Source organism: Coregonus clupeaformis, chromosome 31, assembly GCF_020615455.1.
Source record: "Coregonus clupeaformis isolate EN_2021a chromosome 31, ASM2061545v1, whole genome shotgun sequence".
NCBI lineage: Eukaryota > Metazoa > Chordata > Actinopteri > Salmoniformes > Salmonidae > Coregonus > Coregonus clupeaformis.
In genome coordinates, this window is record NC_059222.1 from 22204758 (window position 1) to 22226333 (window position 21576).

The 21576-nt window shown below is 43.0% G+C and overlaps 2 protein-coding genes across 2 annotated transcripts in view; both read right to left on the bottom strand.

Moving 5' to 3' along the window:
- The window catches only part of LOC121547285 (vesicle-fusing ATPase), a 37347-nt gene extending 24803 nt beyond the window's left edge, over positions 1 to 12544 (bottom strand). Inside the window, exons 1-5 of the mRNA XM_041858464.2 lie at positions 12435 to 12544; positions 5849 to 5934; positions 5208 to 5307; positions 4201 to 4240; positions 1387 to 1553 (exon numbers count right to left, since the gene is read on the bottom strand). Of these exons, the coding sequence (XP_041714398.1) occupies positions 1387 to 1553; positions 4201 to 4240; positions 5208 to 5307; positions 5849 to 5934; positions 12435 to 12446 (405 nt within the window). The 5' untranslated portion in view covers positions 12447 to 12544. The remainder of the gene's footprint in view (positions 1 to 1386; positions 1554 to 4200; positions 4241 to 5207; positions 5308 to 5848; positions 5935 to 12434) is intronic.
- A 2354-nt stretch (positions 12545 to 14898) lies between these two features.
- LOC121547284 (26S proteasome non-ATPase regulatory subunit 11B) lies at positions 14899 to 20886 on the bottom strand. The gene is made up of 13 exons (XM_041858463.2): positions 20756 to 20886; positions 19793 to 19894; positions 19299 to 19495; positions 19067 to 19124; positions 18512 to 18706; positions 18004 to 18148; positions 17829 to 17889; positions 17649 to 17711; positions 17330 to 17455; positions 17201 to 17236; positions 16991 to 17042; positions 16723 to 16865; positions 14899 to 16565 (listed from the first exon to the last, which is right to left on the bottom strand). Exons 1-12 carry the CDS (start codon positions 20844 to 20846, stop codon positions 16723 to 16725), a joined length of 1269 nt encoding a protein of 422 aa, XP_041714397.1. The 5' UTR covers positions 20847 to 20886; the 3' UTR covers positions 14899 to 16565.
- Positions 20887 to 21576: the final 690 nt, after the last annotated feature.

The following is a 21576-nucleotide window of genomic DNA, read 5'->3' on the forward strand; positions in this document are numbered from 1 at the left end:
AGGAACGGGCCGGACCGGGCTGGCGACGCGCACCACTGGCTTGGTGCGGGGAGCAGGAACGGGCCGGACCGGGCTGGTGACGCGCACCCCTGGCTTGGTGCGAGGGGCAGGAACAGGCCGAACCGGGCTGGCGACGCGCACCACTGGTTTGGTGCGAGGGGCAGGAATAGGCCGGACCGGGCTGGCGACGCGCACCACAGGCTTGGTGCGAGGAACAGGAACAGGCCGGACCGGGCTGGCGACGCGCACCACTGGTTTGGTGCGAGGGGCAGGAATAGGCCGGACCGGGCTGGCGACGCGCACCACAGGCTTGGTGCGAGGAACAGGAACAGGCCGGACCGGGCTGGCGACGCGCACCACAGGCTCGGTGCGAGAGGCAGGAACAGGCCGGACCGGGCTGGCGACACGCACCACAGGCTCGGTGCGAGAGACAGGAACAGGCCGGACCGTACTGGGGACACACGCCACCGGCCCTACGCAGGGATCAGGAACGGGCCGGACCGGACTGGCAACACACCCCAGTACCTCTCGCCGTGCCTCTACATTCTCCTTCCCCCTGGTGTCCAGTAACTCCCGTAACCTGGCGGCCTCCTCTGCCAACCCTCTGAACCACTCTATCCCGTACTCCTGCTGCCCCCGTCGTTCCACGGCGTGAGCCCCCCTAAAAATGTCTGGGCTTGTCTCTCCCCGTGGACCAGGCCTCCATGGTTCTCGCCCAACTCTCACTCCACTGCTCCCAATTCCAACCTCTCTCCTCATCACGCTGCTTGACCCAGTCGTGGTGGTATCTTCTGTCACGATCGTCTTGAGAAGAAGCGGGCCAAGGCGCAGCGTGATATGCGTACATATTTATTTCCAGTGTACACACAACGAACAAAACAACAAACGATACGAAACGTGAAGTCCTACGGTTACACAAACCAAACGGAACAAGATACCACATTAAACAAATGCCAAACGGCTACCTAGAGTATGGCTCCCAATCAGAGACAACGAGCTACAGCCGTCTCTGATTGGGAACCACCCTGGCCAACATAGAAATACCAAACTAGAAGCAACACAACCTAGAACACAAAAACATAGAAACTAACACCCTGGCTCAACATACGAGAGTCCCCAGAGCCAGGGCGTGACAGAGAAGTTCACTCTATGCTACCCCTCAACCTAAAGCCAAGAGTACGACAATGTTAGCCCTTGATAATGATCTACAATCAGTTTTGCCACATTGCAATGGTTATGGTTTGTAATGAGGGTAAGCTGATCCTAGATCTTATTCTAAGGGCAACTTCCACCAAGAGCCTCAAGACCACCAAAGTCCTCTAAGATGTATGTGTCTAACCCCACCCTGTCATCCCAGCTTCCTTCTGTAGGCTACAGTTCCAGTACCTGCTGGCCCACACTGAAGGCTTGGCTGTTGAAGTGCTGGATGAACTCTGTAGCCATCTTGTCTGAGTCGTAGGGGCTGCTGTCCACACTCTTCTTCTGCAGGAAGTCAATCTCCACCGTCATGGTGCCCACACACTGCTTGGACTTGTTAAAGTTGTAGCTGGTCACTACATGGACACAGAGCAGAGAAAGGACACACACAGTGACATAGCAGAAGAGTTTTTACAATGTAAAAAGTCTGGTTGGTGTTCAATTATAGTACCTTGCTCGTTAGTGCTATTCACTTTGCAGCATATTCCATGAACAAACTAATCAAGGACAAACCACTTTAGTGTCATCGTTTTCTAATGGATGATGTATATTGAAGCACTTGGTGAAATAATAATGACCATCTGTTACAGTGTACTGTTCACGTTACAGTGAGTTCAAATGGGCCTGTTGTTCAGGACCTCACACCTGAGAGAGCACACTGCAACACAGGGCTGAAGGAACTAGATGTTCTTTCAACATCTGTTCACACCCACTTTGTGTTGCAGTACCGTAATTATGCAAACGAGCCAATTACCAGCTCTATTCCAGGTCAGGGTCTCTTTACATAGCGACACTTTGCTTATAATACTTTCAGAGGGGCACATCTTGACTAAAATCATGTTATCCTAGGCAGAGCTAGTCTGGTCCCATACTGCATGTGTTGTAGCCAACTATCATTGTCATCCCTACATGTTTGGCTTGACAAAGAACGAACACAGAGAGGAGTTGACCAAAGCATTAAACAGATCTGGACCACCAGGACAAAAGGCTCTGCATGGTCAATCCATCATCTGCAGTGGCCGTACAACATTTACTGAGATGCGGCCTCCGCAGAAGTAAGAGCATTCATACTTCTTGTGCTTCGCGGAGCAGAGCTGTTGTCAAGGAAGTGAGTTTGCGTTTATACAGGACCTCCCGGCCCCACCTATAGTCAACCAATCATGTCAACGCGGAGCTATACAGAGCCCTCCGCATTGTTAAAAAGATTTGGAGACGGGAGCTCGATTTGGCCTCTGCAAGCCTCCGGAGACGCCGCAATTGTGTCAAACCCTGTGTACGGAGCCTCCGGATCGCATTGCCAGTGCAAGCATTGTTAAAAATCCCCAGCTACAATAAATGCGGCCTCAGGATATGTGGTTTCCAGTTTGCACAAAGTCCAGTGTAGTTCCTTGAGGGCCATCGTGGTATCGGCTTGAGGGGGAATATACACGGCTGTGACTATAACCGAAGATAATTCTCTTGGGAAGTAATACAGTCAACATTTGATTGTGAGATATTCTAGGTCGGGTGTACAAAAGGACTTTATTCCTGTCCGCGCTATCACAACACACCACTGGCTGTTAATCATGAATCATACACCGAAAGCCTTGCTTCTGTCAGAGTTCAGTCCCTGATGTCTCTCTGGAAGGAGATCCTCGCCCTGAGCTCGTCTACTTTATTGGGGGGTACGAACAGAGGATCCAATTTGGGAAAGTCGTATTTCTGTTCTTAATGCTGGTGAGTTACCGCCGCTCTGATATCCAAAAGTTATTTCCGTCTGTATGTAATAACACAAAAAAACATTCTGGGCTAATAATGTAAGAAATAACACACAAAAAAACAACATACTGCAAAGTTGCTTAGGAGCTAGAAGCAGACCTGCCATGTCTGTCAGCGCCATCTTCTTAATCTTCTTCTTGTTGATACACATGGGAAACTGTTGAGTGTGAAAAACCCAGCAGCGTTGCAGTTCTTGACACACTCAAACTGGTGCGCCTGGCACCTATGACCGTCCCCTGTTCAAAGGCACTTAAATATTTTGTCTTGCCCATTCACCCTCTGAATGGCACACATTCACAATCCATGTATCAAGGCTTAAAAATCCTTCTTCAACCTGTCTCCTCCCCTTCATATACACTGATTGAAGTGGATTTAACAGGTGACATCAATAAGGGATCACAGTCTGTCATGGAAAGAGCAGGTGTTCCTAATGTTTTGCACACTCAGTGTACGTTTGCAATAATGACAACAAAGTTTGTACGAACATGTCGATAATGTGTTTTCTGTAAAACATGTAAATAGCTGCATGTAGCCTACTCCCCTCCTGAAAAAATAACATGAAATCGCGCTTACGCTTACTGAGGCATGGAATGCAATAGATTGAACAGTTTTGTGTACAACATGAATTTTGTAGGTTACACCAGTGACCAGACAAAAGCGATCAAGGAGGGGGGAGTGGTAGTGGAGCACTCAGCACAGCAGCTACGTAGGCAGCGGAGTGGGCACTCAGCTATGTAAAAAAAAAACGCCATATATTTTGCCTGGGCAAATTGCGATACAGAAACTCTATATCCGTAGCCACTCGCATCCGAGAAGTGCCCTCCATGCTCCGTTTTGCATACTTTGATTTGGACTCACACTCCGACCCTACCGTGCTCCAATTTGCGTGCTCGGAGCACGGTAGTATGCATTTTGAGAAACACCCTAGATATCAATCAACAGGCAGGGGGTGGCCATTTGAAGCTCTATCGCTGCAGCAAAGGATCATGGGATAATTGGCATTTCTCTGGCAGAGGGGAAACTTCTCTATAACCTTCAGAGTGAAACATGATTAAGTTACAGGGTTTTTGCTAGAGAGGGATGTTGGGTTTTTATTATCGAGACTGAGCTAGCCATCTGGTGGCTAATGATAGGAGAGCAGTAATACAATGGCAATCAATGAGAAGAATTCAGAGAAGTCGAGAGACAGCACCTTGTCTTCCTGCATTCACCTCACAGTTCAATATCATCATGATTTACTCTTACCTTCCACATCCTGACCAATTGAGAGGCCTGCCCATTTTCTCTGAAAAATAAGTCATGTATCCTAGTCAGTGTACAGTTCACACATTTCCTTTGTATTAACTATGCAATCAAAGACAATAGAAAAAGGGCATCACTGTTTATAAAATCCAGTTACCCAGCAATAAGGTACAGGAAAAAGAGACATTCTAACATATGTGGGCAACTAATAAGACAGTACACCTCCAATGAACCATCAGTAATAACTAGGGTGTTCTGACAAAGACAGTGATGTTGGCTAACATTCCTCTTAAGCATAGTCTTATTTTACAACATCTTTCAAGAAGAACATCAGTCACACAATGGTCAGAAACCGTCCGGACCAGGCTAAGGGTTTTTGAACCGACGTGTCACCTACTTTCCATGACTTAGGCCAAAGCTCTTGGCTGCTGTATGGAGCATTAGGCCATTGACAAATGTCCAGTCAAGAGTTATCGTGTAGTGCATTGCTACATCTTCAAATGTTTCTACGGTCCTATTTACAACTGCTTCTGTTTATACTCCAATCTAGTTGTAAAATAAGACTGGGTGAGGAGGAAGTTACCGCAGTACCTGTGTGCCGCTGTGGCTGCAGAGTTTATAGACAGAGAAAGAGCAGGCAGACAGGCAAGGTCAAAGGTCAAAAGCAGTGACACACATGATAGAAGACAACAGAGAGAGAAGGAGCGTGCAGACAGACGGGCCATAGTAGCCAGACAGCTAAAGTAAAATACAGTCAGAAGATGGACTCAGCTTAAGTAAGAAGCTCAGAAGGTGTCAACTTCATCTACACATTGTTACTACGCTGCACTTGTATTAACCAACTTTATCATCATTGATGAAATAATGGCTTTAGTTACAATGCCCTGAAGATGTGGGTTAGACTTTTAGTCAGTTTATCATTACATTACATTTCAACAAGACATTCAAGTAAGGATAGCTTGGAACCCAGTGTGTAGCCTATTTATGAAAGCCATGATGGTGGCTCCTACCTGGGGCAGACTGAAGGCGATGGTCCCTGGGACCACACTCTGGTGGGTCTTCACTGTGAACACAAACTTGTGGGTCGGCGTGGTTCTCACGGTCACGTGACTGCATAGAGGAGAAGAGGATTATCATACCATACAGAGAAAACTACAATATGCATGTTTACATGGCTAGCAAGCATGATATTGAGAGATAATTTTATACATTTTAAAATCCCCTTCAATGGGTCAAAACCCTACAGTACATCAACATTCAACTCTCCCTCTCTGAGAGAGAGAGACCATATGTTCCATGGTGACATTCTTCTGCTGAGGTGGGTTACTTCTTTCACCAGGTAAGAGAGCTTTGGTGAGTCCCACACCTGCCCGAGAGGGACAGGTGCAAGGCCAGAGATGAGAAGACAGAACAACATTATTTGGTGATGTGACGGAGAAGGAAATCAGAGCAGCCATAGACAGAGAATGTGACGGCCCTGGGGCTTTTGGCATCATGGCTAGAAAACTGAGCCCCAGTGATCCATTGTGATGTACCGCTACACACACACTGGCCTTTGATGTGACAGAGGCACCTCAGGGCTGGGGATCAAAACACATGTACATGCACACACAGCATACAACCATATAGCTGTCACACACACAATACTTACTGTTCAAACTGTGGGTCCTTCTCACTCACGACTGCGCAGTTGGTAAGTGACAGATCGTCTGTTGGGCATCGCGCCACTTGCATAGTCTGGAAAGGAGAACGACAGAAACAACACTCGATAACCTTTTCAAAAAGGTACACGTCCCAGTGACATACCAATTGCAATTGATACGCTCTAATGAAAATATTTCCTCTTCAACATAAACATTTCCCTTCGCTGTGTTATCACATGGCGATGGCCTATGCCTTTTAGTAAGTATCAACTATTTGAATGGCTTGTACTACTAAAGGCTGCTCCAATCCAGTTAAGTAGAAACAACTTTTGCAAGTTCCTCAACATTGTTTTGTAAGGAGTATAGTAAAGAAACAGATAGGCCTAGGCTACATGTGGGACACAGGTTCAATGCCCAAACAGCATTCCCATGTAGATTGTCAACCTATGCACCTTTGCCAGATAGCTTATTTTTAATTAAACATTGTTTTTTGCCTGTGTGCCCAACTTCCCATATCGCCTCTGAGCAAGTTAGTGGGTCTAAGACAAATTCAATTTAGCCTATTAGCCTAGGCAGTGAATGGGGTTGTCCCGTCACTCCAGCTAATTTGACTGAATGGAAAAGATTTTCCTGCTATAGGCTATCCATTCATACCCCCAGGAGAAGGGAAGAATTTAAAATATATTGGTGTAAACTGAAAAGAGAAAGCAAAGTGAGGAATAGTGCTTTGTGGGTAGTGAAGGCATGTAGATGGTTGGCAACTCAGGTTTGGTAACCAGCTTAACAGATGACAATCATAAAATCAATAATAAATCAAATAAAACTTAACCCCGTTACATAAAGTGTAGGCTAATGTTCTCCCTTGAGGGTTTCTGTTGAAACCAACAGTGTAACTCAAACTACTGCACATTTCAAGAAAGAAATCAACTGTCTGGGCCGGTGTTGTTGTTTTACATCTTCTTGAGAATAAGTCATTACTCCTAGCTACTTCTTTGAAGAGCTATGGTAAAATTCTATCAATGTGACATCTCGGATTTCAGGCTATTTTCCAGGCCTACCCAACATTTTCCCATAATGGTTGATAGTAACCTTGTAATATATCACAGCTATAAATTCTCCATAGGGATTATTGTGATTTATACAAGCCATAGCCTCTCATACTTCAAAGAGCTACAAGTGTAACTTTTAAAATATCTCCTGAAAACCTTACTTTGAAGACTTCAAATACCCATGCCTCCACTCTCCATCAACTGCTGCTGAGTGATATGGCCTAAAAATCTGATCTCCATTTTTTTCTAGCGATTCACGATATAAACTGAGTGCACAAAACATTAGGAACACCTGTTCTTTCAATGACACAGACTAAACAGGTGAATCCAGGTGAAAGCTATGATCCCTTATTGATGTGACCTGTTAAATCCACTTCAAATCAGTGTAGATGAAGGGGAGGAGACAGGTTAAAGAAGGATTTTTAAGCCTTGAGACAAATGAGACATGGATTGTGTATGTGTGCCATTCAGATGGTGGATGGGCAAGACAAAATATTTAAGTGCCTTTGAACGGGGGATGGTCGTAGGTGCCAGGCGCACCGGTTTGAGTGTGTCAAGAACTGCAATGCTGCTGGGTTTTTCACACTCAACCATTTCCTTTCCCATGTGTATCAAGAATGGTCCACCACCCAAAGGACATAGAGCAAACTTGACAACTGTGAGAAGCATTGGAGTCAACATGGGCCAGCATCCCTGTGGAGCACTTTCAACACCTTGTAGAGTCCATGACCTGATGAATTGAGGCTGGTCTGAGGGCAAAAGGGGGTGCAACTCAATATTAGGAAGATGTTCCTAATGTTTTGTACACTCAGTGTATATCTCAATTTTTTATGATTTCTCTAAATAAGCTTTGTTGTACAATTAAAGGTAAAATACACTGCATTTCAAACAGTCAGCAACAATCTAATGAATTCAGAGCTTGTGACATTATACCTAGGCTAAATATAAGCCTTCCACAACCATTATCAAAATAGTTTAACCTGCTTTGTCTTTCAAGTGTGTCTATGAAAATGCCTTTTGTTAAAAATGTAACCAGAACCATGCATAATGTACATTTACTAATAATGACTAACTTCTTGTAGCAGGCATTATAGAAAATTAACACAGGTCTCCTAAACAACCTTTCAAGCACAAGCCCACATGCTAGTGAGTAGCCAGCTAACCTTTCTGCTAAATAGCTAAATCGGATGACCTGCATTGCCCCTTTTTTGCACTAACTCTCTTGCACTGACTCACACACACCACTGGACTCTACCCACACACACACACTTACAGTGACACCCCAACACACACACACATAACATGCACACGCATGCATACTGACACCACATATGCTGCTGCTACTGTCTATTATCTATCCTGTTGACTAGTCACTTTACCCCTACCTATATGTACATAGATACCTCAATTACCTCGTACCCCTGCACATCGACTCGGTACTGGTACTCCCTGTATATAGCCATGTTATTTTCTACTCCCTATATATAGACATTATTATTATTAGTTATTCACTGTGTATTCCTTGTGTCACCATTTCAATTATATATATATTTTTTTATTTTTTTTTACCTTATCTTTAACTCTGCATTGTTGGAGAAGGGAGCATTTCAATGTTAGTCTACACCTGTTGTTTACGAAGCATGTGACAAATAAAATGGTATTACATTTTTATGTTTAAAGTATAGCCAAATTGGATCTATTTGCTAGATAACAAGGTAGAAGAGTTGAATTGTTATGAACACACCCTTCTGTCCGTCTCCAACTGCTTGAACAGCATGCTAGCCTGTCCACTTTGTTCAGATGCTGAAATCAAGTGGCCTACCTTATTTCTATATAATAGTTTTTTATGCTCATTGGACATTTATAAAACACAGACCAGACCGCTAGTATAACAGTATGTGGCTAAAATGCTGCTAGGTACGTTGTACCGCAATGCCACGCGCGACAGAAACTAAGCATTCATTTTCCAGAATCAATGTTCAATGATACTCCCGCTTTAGTAGGGTCTGCCCTTCGCGCAATTTGAGGAGTTGAGACATAAAAAGGGTATCGTTAGAAAGGTTAAGTTCTTGTCTATTACAGTAAAATAATGTCTCAATGTATTTCAGTGTCCATATGACCGACTCGGTTCACCAAACCTCAAATGCAAATAGCGACTTGAAACGGCTTGTTGTCTGAGAGGAAAAAGTGATCTCTCATCTTTGATGTTGTGAGTGGCAGGGGGAGGGGCTTGGTGTGTGTGTGGGACGGTGCACAGTCACAGCAAAAAGGAGCGAAGGAGACGAGACCAAAAAGACAACATGAGAACAAGCAGACATACAGTGCCTTCAGAAAGTATTCACACCCCTTGACTTATTCCACATCTTGTTGTGTTACAGCTTGAATCAAAAAATTACATTGATTTGTAAACTGGTTATCCCCCCACAAAAAATTGTAAAGTGGTTATCCCACTGGCTATAGGGTGAATGCACCAATTTGTAAGTCGCTCTGGATAAGAGCGTCTGCTAAATGACGTAAATGTAAATGATTTTTTCTCACCCATCTACACACAATACCCCAAAATGTTGCACATTTATTGAAAATTAATACAGAAATATGTCATTTACATAAGTATTCACACCCCTGAGTCAATACTTTGTAGAAGCACCTTCGGCAGCGATTACAGCTGTGAGTCTTTCTGGGTAAGTCTCTAAGAGCTTTCCACACCTAGATTGTTTAACATTTGTTCATTATTTTTCTCTTAAATTCTTCAAACTCTGTCAAATTGGTTGTTGATCATTGCTAGATAACCATTTTCAGTTCTTGCCATAGATTTTCAAGTAGATTTGAGTTAAAACTGTAACTCGGCCACTCAGGAACATTCACTGTCTTCTTGGTAAGCAACTCCATCGTAGATTTGGCCTTGTGTTTTAAGTAATTTTCCTGCTGAAAGGTGAATTCATCTCCCAGTGTCTGGTGGAAATCTGACTAAACCAGTTTTTTGTATTACTTAAGTTCCTTTTTGCAAACAGGATGCAGGTTTTGGAATATTGTTATTCTGTAAAGGCTTTCTTCTTTTCACTCTGTCAATCAGGTTAGTATTGTGGAGTAACTACAATGTTGTTGATCCATCCTCAGTTTTCTCCTATCACAGCCATTAAACTCAGTAACTGTTTTAAAGTCACCATTGGCCTCATGGTGAAATCCCTGAGCGGTTTCCTTCCTCTCCGGCAACTGAGTTAGGAATGACGCCTGTATATACTGATAAACCATCCAAAGTGTAATTAATAACTTCACCATGCTCAAGGGGATATTCAATGTGTGCTTTTTATTTTATTTTTACCCATCAACCAATAGGTGCCCTTCTTTGCAAGGCATTGGAAAACCTCTCTGGTCTTTGTGGTTGAATCTGTGTTTGATATTCACTGCTCGACTGAAGAACCTTACAGATAATTGTATGTGTGGGGTACAGAGATCAGGTAGTCATTCAAAAATCATGTTAAACACTATTATTGCACACAGAGTGAGTCCATGCAACTTATTATGTGACTTGTTAAGCACATTTGTACTCCTGAACTTATTTAGGCGTGCCATAACAAAGGGGTTGAATACTTATTGGCTCAGGACATTTCAGCTTTTCATTTTTAATTAACTGGTAAACATTTTTAAAAAAAAACATAATTTGACTTTGACATTATGTGATGTGGACACCAAGGAATCTTTCAACCCGCTCCACTACAGCCCCACGTGAATGGGGGGTGTTCGGTAGGGTTGGGCGGTATACAGATTTTCATACCGTCATACCGTTTCTGTACCATACTGGGGTATACGGCATTACTGGAAGTGCACACAAGGGCCGCTATAATTTGTTTTAATAATAATAATAATACCTTTTTGTGTGGGCGGGGGGGATGCTCCTCTCCTCCATTTGAACAACACCCCCAAAAAATAACAAAGGCGCTGGTGTCCCCAAATGCAGATTCGACCTTTTAGATTTTTAGGATGGTATCACTGAAATCAAAATATTATTTGATGCTTACAGTCAGTGTTTTTCTGGGAAACCACTTTGGGGCAAATGTAGCCAGAAAAAAGCATAAAGCATACAACTAAGAGCGTTGAAGCGCGAACCTGTGCATATGCGCAGATACTGTGTGTGACTGTGTGAGAGCAAAGTCTTGCATAGGTTTTGAGTACATTTGAGCAACTGAGCTGGCCTGTTCACCAAACAATATCAAAGATACTAATGTTATATAGGTCTATATTTTGGACCTAACCAATGATGCTAATGAACATCATGGAAAACTGTGTTGGATACTGGGCTTACAGGAGCTAATTTCTGGAGCTTTTCCACTCTAAGGCAAACACTTTCTAATGATTTGTGGAACACTGCGAGCACAGTTTTAGCTAAGCAGCTGTTTTAAGTTGTTGTGAGTTGCAGATTGTGTTTAAAGGTAGACTCAGTGAAATGACATTGTCACGAGCAGCACCACAGATAGAGATGAGTGAGACGCAAGACTTTGCTCTCACACAGTCACACACAGTATCTGCGCATATGCACAGGTTCGTGCTTCAACGCTCTTAGTTGTTGCGGAAATTGACCTACTATGTTGTTTACTTTCTGCATCTACATCATATCGCTGTGTCTACCTTTAAGGGAATTCCTCACATTCTATCAAAATGTAATCAGCTCAAATGTTCTAAAATGTATACAAAATACTACCCCCTACACGTGAGCATGACTGTGCATGATTTAAGTATTTTGGTTTATACGCATGATATGAATAAGCATGGTATTATATTATTGTCTGTTGAACTAGGAAATTAGTGATGGGTGATTGCTCAAGCAATTATCATATTCTTGCAGAGTATGCAGACAGCTGCAGCCTGTGCATTACAGGGGCCCCAGTCACTTCATAATATTGTGTCATCCACAGATTCCACACACTACAGTCAAAGATGAATCCCCTATCATCTGTGCTACAGTCCACATTGTTCAAAGATCTTGAAAGTGGAAAGCTAACGTTAAATTATATTTGGACTAAAAATGACTTAGCTATTCGTTGTTGTTCCTCTTTCCCAGCAGTCGGACATTTACATGTCACTTCCCTGCTGGCACTAGTGTGTGTAGGCACTGGACTATCTACCTAGCTAGACTGGTCATGAAAGCTAGTCAACAAGTTAGCCAGCTGTCAAACCTTGGAAGGCGAGATTTAGCTTGTTTCGCTAGCTGTATCCTTTCATACTGCGCTGGCTTAGTTAGCAAGCTACTATCACTATGAGGTTTCCTGGTCGATACTGGCTAGAGATACAGCATTGAGAGATACTATGAGTGTATTGTCTTGTGTAGCTAGCTTGATATTACATGGCTCGCAGTGGACACTAGTCATAAGATACTCGTCTTCCGGGCTGAGGTTTGAATGACGTACTCTGCCACACAGGCTAGTGTGTGTTGGAGGAAGCTAGCTAGCTAGTAGTGGCTGAAACATCCTTAAAACACAGCATTGTTATCATTCTCGTCTATGTCTAAATATGTTTACCTAAAGCCACTTATTTAAAGGAAACTCACCCGGCCGGCCATATTGGTGTTTGTTGTCGTTTTTCAAATGTAACTCAGCATAATGTTCCCAACACTGCTGACAGCACAATCGTTGAACTCCACTAGCACTACACAGGCTAAGTGGGCGGGATCGGCGTCGCTTACGAAGGGATGTCATCACGCACACGTTGGAGACGAAATATTTGAACAAACCACATATTACGCAAACTCAGTTGGAAATCTTTGCCAGTGGGACAGCGAATAGGTCTGTACTCCGCAAGTAAATGTATCCCAGGTGTGTACATAGGATATTAATAACACATATTTCGGAAACTGCACAATCAAACGATCTAATAAACTGCTTCAATATTGTGAGCATAATTAGTTGTTTTTAACACACACATAAACAAAAATCTATAAATTGTACATGATCAGGATTACTTTTATATGCCTATTCTCAATAATGTGAATTTCCAAGTTTGCAAGTATATACAAATGGTCAGAGAGAGAATTTTATAAAGTCAAATGGAAAAGTGAATACCTTATTGCAAATGGGCTGATCAATGATCATAAAAACACTAAACAGAGAAGAGAAAGCAAACACTTTTGAAAAAATATTTATTTGAACTTATCTGAACATCAGATATACTCGGTAATTGTTGGTCAGCAAGAACCGTCTGTACATTTGATATTGATGTGTATAGAAATCCAAAACAAGCAACAATACTTTGGGGGTTTTGGAAAACTGCATGAAGCTGTGGATAGATTTAGGGGCGATATTACAAACCACCAAAATAAAGGAAACACTTGAGTAAATGAGGGATACAAAGTATATTGAAAGTAGGTGTGGTTCCTAAGTTAATTAAGCAATTAACATCCCATCATGCTTAGGGTCATGTATAAAAATGACCAGTTGCCCATTATTTTGGCTACCGTGGATCTCAGTGACTTTGAAAGAGGGGTCTCAAAGGAGCATAGGGGGTTTAAAGGGTGTGTGTATCAAATCAAAGTTTATTGGTCACGTTTAGCAGATGTTATAGCGGTTGGGGCGAAATCCTTATGTTATTAGCTCCTAACAAGGCAGTAAAATGTCAATTACACAAATAATGAAAATGTAAAAAAAGTACAAATAAAGAACGTCAGGACGAATCCAAACAGCACTGTAATGGTAACCAAAGGGCAATCTATATGTATATACACCGGAAGAATTTACACAAGATATACTAAGAACGATATGTACAGCCAGTTCTTGACTTGGGCAGCAGCTCACTGGAGCTGAGTACTAACACCTCCATTTTTCTACTGCTAGAGCTCCTGCACATCTTATAGATTATTAGCTCAAAATTATTGTGGAGCTCCTGCACCTAAATATAAACAGTACAAGCACCCAAAATGAGTAGCGGCACCAATTTCAGTCCAATTCAAGCACTGTGTACAGCATTATATATATTGGTGAGTTACGTCAAGGATCCAGTATATAAATATATATGTGGTGTGTATAAACAGTAACTAAATACTAAAGTACAGTAGCAGAAATATTAGAATGAGCTATGTCAGGAAGTGTCCAGTGCAGGGCTCTCCAACCCTGTTCCTGGAGAGCTACCATCCTGTAGGTTTTCGCTCCAACCCTAATCTAGCGCACCTGATTTTAATAATTAGCTGGTTGATAAACTGAATCAGGTTAGATACAACTGGGGTTGGAGCGAAAACCTACAGGAGGGTAGCTCTCCGGGAACAGGGTTGGAGAACCCTGGTTGAGTGGTTCAATGTCTCTGACATCAGACAGCAGCGTGTTTGACGTTGTGTGTCTGTCACCAGATCTCAACCCAATTGAACACTTCTGGGAGATTCTGCAGTAGCGCCTGAGACAGCATTTTCCACCACCATCAACAAAACAACAAATTATGGAATTTCTCGTGGAAGAATAGTGTCGCATCTCTCCAATAGAGTTCGACACTTGTAGAATATATGCCAAGGCACATTGATGCTGTTCTGGCGGCTCGTGTTGGCCCAATGCCCTATTAAGACACTTTATTTAGGTGTTTCCATTATTTTGGCAGTTACCTGTACATTTACATTACACCTATTCACCTCAAAATTGGAAGTTTAAAATTCAATTAAGTCAAAATAATTGGTCCCAAAATGTATGGTTTTACACATATAGGCCATACCTAACCGATAAATGGAGATCCTTGAAATGGGACTTCCACTAGTGTTTAGTGACTGCTTCTTGTTAACATACTGTAAAACTTCACTGACAACAAATTGAGGGAAACTCAGTTCAGAGCAGTTTATGGCACAATATTGGAGAACTCTGGTGCAGAAGTCATGAACTCTTTGCAACGATGCACCTTTATGGATGGTCTTGTATAGTGCATAAACACCATGTCAGAATCCAGATCCTTCCCTTTTCAACTTAATGACTAGGTTTCATTACACAAACAGGTTCATAAACGGTTTACATTGCCTTCTGTAAAAAAACAATCCAAAGCCGTCATTGAAATTGTGGTTTAATGCCCTTTGATGGGACAAGGCAATTTTCTAACACAGGAATATTTGCCCAACAGGAGACAAGACAATACCATATTATTCATAACCCTCTAAATGCACTTCACAACATGGCAATCCCAGAGTTGACTTGACAGGGATTCTTCCTACTGCATACACATCTCTTCCCTTTGATTTGACCTCCTTCTTTACTTCCACCCAGTAAGCAACTAGAGGCACTCATTCTTCCCCACCCAGTTGAAGCTGCTAGTTCCTTCAGACATTTGCTTCGAACGCCTTAGTCTATTAGACCTTTATATCAACACTGGCGTCCAAATCAACTGAAGTCACTTGTCCAACAAGGGACACCCAACGTCTTACCCAGATTACCTCAGCACAGAGGGCTAAAATGGCCCAATCGAACTTTGCCAAGGTCAGTGATATTTTCCAAGAGGCAGACAAAATCGTTAAAAATACAAAATGTTTATTTTTGAAAATGACAAAAAAAAATCTAAACCATACAAACTGTTGTTTGGTTATTAGCATACCAGGATCTAACAATGAATAACCGGTCACTCGGGATCAGACAGACGCCCAGAGGCAATCAATACATCACCACTTCTGCACCCCTAAATTATATTGTAGCCAAACGTTGATGCAAAGCAGAGGGATGAAAGAGGGCACTGGCGGTGTGAAATGGCATCCATTCTGCGCTATGTACTTACAGTATGAAGGGGACAAAAGTGTCCGATTTATTTTAGTTAAAAACAAACGCAATCCGAATAAAGTGATGTTGACAACCATTTGAAATACCATGCAGGGGAATTGACTGACTCTTGGCATGAATATGATGAGCACAGCAAGAGTTAAGAGGGAGCCATTTTGACCAAATGTAACACAGGTTAGCATTTTTCATCATGAATCTTACCCTGGAGGCAGCTCTGCAGAGTGGTCACTAGCTGGCACAGCCAGTCATAAAATCAGATTTTGAACCTAACCACACTGCTAACCCTAATGCCTAACCTTAAATGATGACCAAAAGGCTAATTTATGTTGTCATGAATGTCTACAATATAGCCCATTTTAACTTCTCAGCTGGCGTGTCTAAGGGGATATCGCTCAGTTCTGCCTCCAGGACAAGACTCAAGACAAATGTCACCCTGCAAATTTAACTGCCAGGATATCCCAATGTTTTCTAACCTACCTTCAATTAGCTAAAAACCATGTGCTTCAGAAAGATATGGACAGAGAGAGATGAAGAGACCACCCTGACCAAAAGCCTTGTCCCTGCATGTAAAAGAAACAGTGTTGGTGGCGCTCGATATTGCACCTTTTCAGGTGGCGAAGGAGTCAGCTGTAGGCTTTGTAAGCCCAGTCTTTATTCTACAGGAGATATAAACATGTATTTATCTTTCTTAATATTTTATTGTGGTTGTACAATATTCCCTGATGGCCTGCTGTGGCCGATGAGAGTTTAATAGAATCCTGAAAGAACAAAAAAATTAAATAAATGAGAATTAAGAGGGGTGATGGAATTGTCCGTTGAGGGGGAACTGGGAATCCTGTTGACTTTTTTGGTCGCTCTCCCTTGTCCCCTTCTTAAAATGTTACACACTCTGGTCACACACACACACACACATCCTCCACCGTGCTGCTGTGGTCTCGCCATTTGTTCTGAGGACGAGAAAGACATAAGATCTACAGTAAGCACAGTGGTTTGAAAAGTCATCCTTTCCCGTTTGGAAGGATGCAGTGAGTTATGCAATTGGACAGAACATGTGGCAAGTGTACATGTGGCAAGTGTGCATGTGTCGCTCTTGAAGAGCCCTACCTATGTTAGCTTCTTCGCTTTGTTGTAAAGCGAGTCCACAACTTTGCTCATGTTCTGAATAGTTTCCAAGGCCGCTCCATAAGTCTTGTCAACTGGTGGCTCGTCAAATATGATCAAGACACCCTCGCCTTGGTCCAGGATCCCTGTAATAAGTCATACAGGCAATTTAGACTAAATTACATTTCACTTAACAGAAGAAGCGTAATACAAAGATATGATACAGTAGTTTATACCAGGCATGTACCAAGCAAGCAGACAATTGATTTACCATGAAACTTCTTGTCCAGGATCATCTGTGACAATTTCCTCTCAACATCCGCCTGAGGGAAAAAACACATATCCACTAATTACTGACAATATGTCAAGGCATATAGGACTTATAAGATGTGTGAATATTATATCACAGGACTAAATGCGTGCTGATTTTCCCTTCTCAAATACCAAAGATATTAAGGTAGCAAAGCAGAAGCCTCTATACCTTTGACAGTTTGATGAGACCTGATATGTGTTCAATCTGGAAAAGAGAAACACCATAAAGGATTATGATATGAGTGGTTAGTTAGAAATCCAACATCAAGCAATATTTACCGTCCCCAGATGTGCATACCTGTACTCTGGAGAAGGGTTCGATGACACGGATAAGGTTCCCTTCCAGCAGGTTGTCATACAGCGTGGCCAGGTGGGTTCTGATGATGGGGTCGTCCCTCAACTCTGCTTTGTATTCTGTAAGGGCCTAGAGATGGAGGGGGGAATAGGAGGAGAGGGAGAGGAGGAAAGAAAGAGGGAGGGAGGGAGAAAAGAAAGAGGCTTAGTGGGGAGGAGAGGGAAGGTGAGACAAGGGAGAATACAAATGGACCTGTCACAATAGAGATCCTCAGAGACAAAAAAACATAGCACCAACAATGAGGGCTAAAGGAAGGTGTTACCTTTTCAAAGTCTGCTAATGATCTGTTCTTGCTGGCTTGTGCAACGCATTTCAGTGCATCTGTCTGCAAAGGGAGGGAGGTAGAGACCATGGTCAGCCAGGTACCAACCAATTTAAAAACGTATTACATAGTGCAAGTTGAGAAAAACCACACACACACACACACACGGCAGGTTCTTACCTGTCGGCCAGCATGCCGCAGGGCCAATTTACCGCTGATCAGGGACTGCACCTCTTCTGGTCTGAAAGACACCAGCAACAGCAGGTCAACCAAGTCAGAACACATCAAAGCTACCCCAAGCCATACCTGTATGCTTCATATCATTGCAACACAGCTAGGAGGTAGTATCACTTACAGGCTGAGCATGATCTTGCAGAGTAGCATGTATTTGAGACCGGTAATGGCTTTAGGGTGGTCGATGGAATCGTAGCCCTCAAAGGCCTCAAAGAAGTAGGAGTAGGCAGTCTTCCAGTCTTTCTCCGAAGCTGCGTGGACGATCCCTGCAGGGGAGGAAGCACGGTCAGTCGTCCACACTAAGCATGGCACTTTGCCACCTCAACACACAGCTCTTCTTCATTTGGGTCAGTAAACTAATTCTGGGTGTTACAAATGAGTAAGACATTGACTCACTGAAATCCCTGGTAAATTAATACACACTGAACATAGTTCATTTTAGTGATGGATTTACAGCTTCATAGATTTGTTTTGTTCTACCAATAAAATAGCGCTCAGAGTGTATTCTATTCTGTTGTATAACGTTCTGTTGTTTCTGCCAAAATAACAACATAAGCAGCCAATAGTTTCTAAGCCATTGAGGAACACTGTAGGGGGCTATGGATGGAGGCTCGTTCACTGGGACTGACCTGACATCATGTCCAGGGCGGCTTGCAGCTTGGGGGGACAGTAGATGCCGTTGGCTGTGGTGCGGGCTGAGGTGAGGGCGGCGCGGGCCTTGGGCAGGTTGCTGAGCGCGTGGTACGTCTTGCTCTCCTGCAGCTGCACCTCCACCAGCAGCGCCTTGTCGTCCATCTTCTTAAGCTCATGGAGCAGCTGGGTGCCTGAACACCAGAGAAACAAAATATAAAGGTCATATAGTAATTTAGCAGACACTTATCTAACGTGCCTTATAGTTAACACATCTTTCGTATACATATGTGTGGCCCACAAACCTGGTGTTGTGGAATATTAAAGTTCAACTTCGGATAAATTCAATGTTGTCACGAGTCTCGACTTGTTTGACAGCACATCACAAAGCGTCCAGGAGACAGGGGTGAATGGGATACAGAGTCATGCTACATAGCTTTGGACACAGCTATGGGTAAACATATCCAATGCTTAACCCTCTATGCTCAGACAGATGCTGAGCTCATGGAGCAGGGATAATATTGTCAGTCCATACAGATAGAGCTGTCACTCACCAAGCGCTAAGGCCTCCTGGTGTCTTTTGGTGTCAAAATAGAGCGAGATCAGACGGGCCTGAGGAGAGGGGAAGAGAAATGTGTCATTGATTGCCATTGAAACACATCATAATGTAAAAATATGAATCATATCACTCTGGGAAGGTAGGGAAATGTGTTGAGAAAGACTCAATTACATATGGTCTTCAAACTAAACAACAGCTTGTCTTCTAGGTGAAAGGGGTCAGCTTACCTCAAGAGCCTGCCTGAGGAAGGTCCTCTTCTCCACCTTGGCCCACTCGATGCATTCCAGACACAGCTCCACCTCCTGGCCTGTGGCTGCCTCCATGTCCAGGAAAAGGTCCAGCAGGGAGCGGACCAGCCGGGCTGCCTTAGCCTTACTGATGGAGATGAGGAACGGCCGCACAAACTTCAGCAGACCCCCCAACTCTGTGGTAGAGGAATGACCACAGCAGAAATTAGGGCTAAATGAATGACAACAGTAAGCATATCTTGTCTACCCGATAAGCCTTCCTACCCAAGGTTGTGTTGTGTCTACTGTCAAAATAGTGATGTTAGCTTCATAACTGGAAATAATCTGTTCTTGGGTACTACAGAACAGTTAAGCAATGGCACATACAGTGAATCATTGTACAGTTAATGGATGACTCACTCCCAAGTTTGTCTAGTTCAGCAGCCAGGCAGCCATGCTAATAGACCAGATGTGGTGTTTGTGTTGAGTCTCACCTGCAGCCTGTCCTGTTTTGGCCAGGAGTGACCCCAGCTCCAAGATGCTTTGTTCTTTAACCCGAACGGCTTCTTCATCGCTGTCCTGGATATCTCGCCTCACTGTTGGGACAAGAAAAATAATGCACCGATTGACATTGGCTATATCTTTTCCTACACTGACAGTCTCCTAGTCCTAGCTAACTACTGTGTTCCTTGTTGTCTGTCTTAGTTACTGTTTATCTGGGTCTACTAGTCTTGCAAGACAACAGCTAACTGGGGCCCTGTGACTAAGGCAATTTGATGACAGCTACAACACATGGAATAGCATGCTACAAAGCTAGCCACAGAACTGTCAACAACAGTTAGGTAGTTAACTAGCTACCTAGTGATAGCTAATTAAGAACAGTGGATTTGATCTCACTGATAATTTGGCAACGTAAGCAAGCTAACTTAGTAACGTTAACACATTTCAGAGCATCTAGCTACATTATCTGCACCAAAATGACATACCTAACTAAGATTCAATCAATTCTCAAGTTCCATTGAGGTAGCTAGTTAGCTAGTTGGTTAGTTGGCTAACTAGCTTTTATTACAAGGGTGCAAGTTAGCCAACTTCACTAGCTAGCTAGCCAAATTCACTACCTAGCTACCGACTTTGAATTGTATTGTGATAACTGTTAGCTACAAACATGTTGCATAAAAACAACATAATAAGTAGTTAGCTAACGTCTTTGCATTCAGTCTGGGCTTTCCAGCTCATCATGCCATGGCCTACTATAGCTAGCTAGTCATCCAGCGACCACCTTGCTAGCTATCTAGCTAGCAACCCAACGGTTCTACAGTGAGTCTACAGTGAGTCAGCACGGCACACAAATCGGCTCTTGTCAGTGTATAAAACGGACTTTGTGTTGACTTAAATCGAGCAAAAATACAACAACAATACGAGTATTTCTCGTCTAAATGCCTACAATCATTACTTACCGATAGAATGTAGAATATCAATAGAGGCGTTACGATCCGTGCTAATGAGAGACTGAGCTCTCTGAAACTCAACCACTGCCGCAGCCGCCATCTTAGCTAGCTAGCTACCTATTCAAAAGCGGCCTGCCTACAACAATCAACCATGCCATAGGAAATACGTAAAGGACTACGCAAACTACATCACGAGAGAGGGAGCCAAATATACGTTTTGGGGATTGTAGTTCAGTATTTATAGTAAACAGTAGATTATATTTTGCCATGCTGACTCACTTTATCAAATAAATTGTAGGAGCAGAATGTCATGACAATTTCACATAGGCCCTATCATCAGCATTTAGTGTAGGCCACAGTGGTGTGGCGAGGGTACGCAGGTAGGTATACTAGCTAGGCTATCAATTTATTTTCCACTGGGCATTGCTAAACACTCACTTCTTAATCCCCACTTTGGCTGCTAGACAATGAAAGAAAGTTGAAAGAAAACTAATAGAACAGGAAAACGCAAATGAGGAAGGCTAAAAAATACTTGCTTCCAAGTTCCTATGGTGGAATTTGGGCTATAGGCTACTTTGAAGCAAGGTAAGACATGCCTCATAATATGAAGTAAAATGTCCAGGTTTCAAACAACAGGAAAAATATAGCCTAGCTATGCTAATGATAGGCCTAACCATTTTCTGGTAGATGGAAAGGCTTTCCCAAAAACCTTCTCAATTAAATGTTAACTAGCTACAAAGTAGCCTATGCCTACCTGGCAGAATGCTATCAGGATTATTTGCATCAATCCAGTGGCCATTTGTTTTGCAAACTCCTTATAATGTGCTACA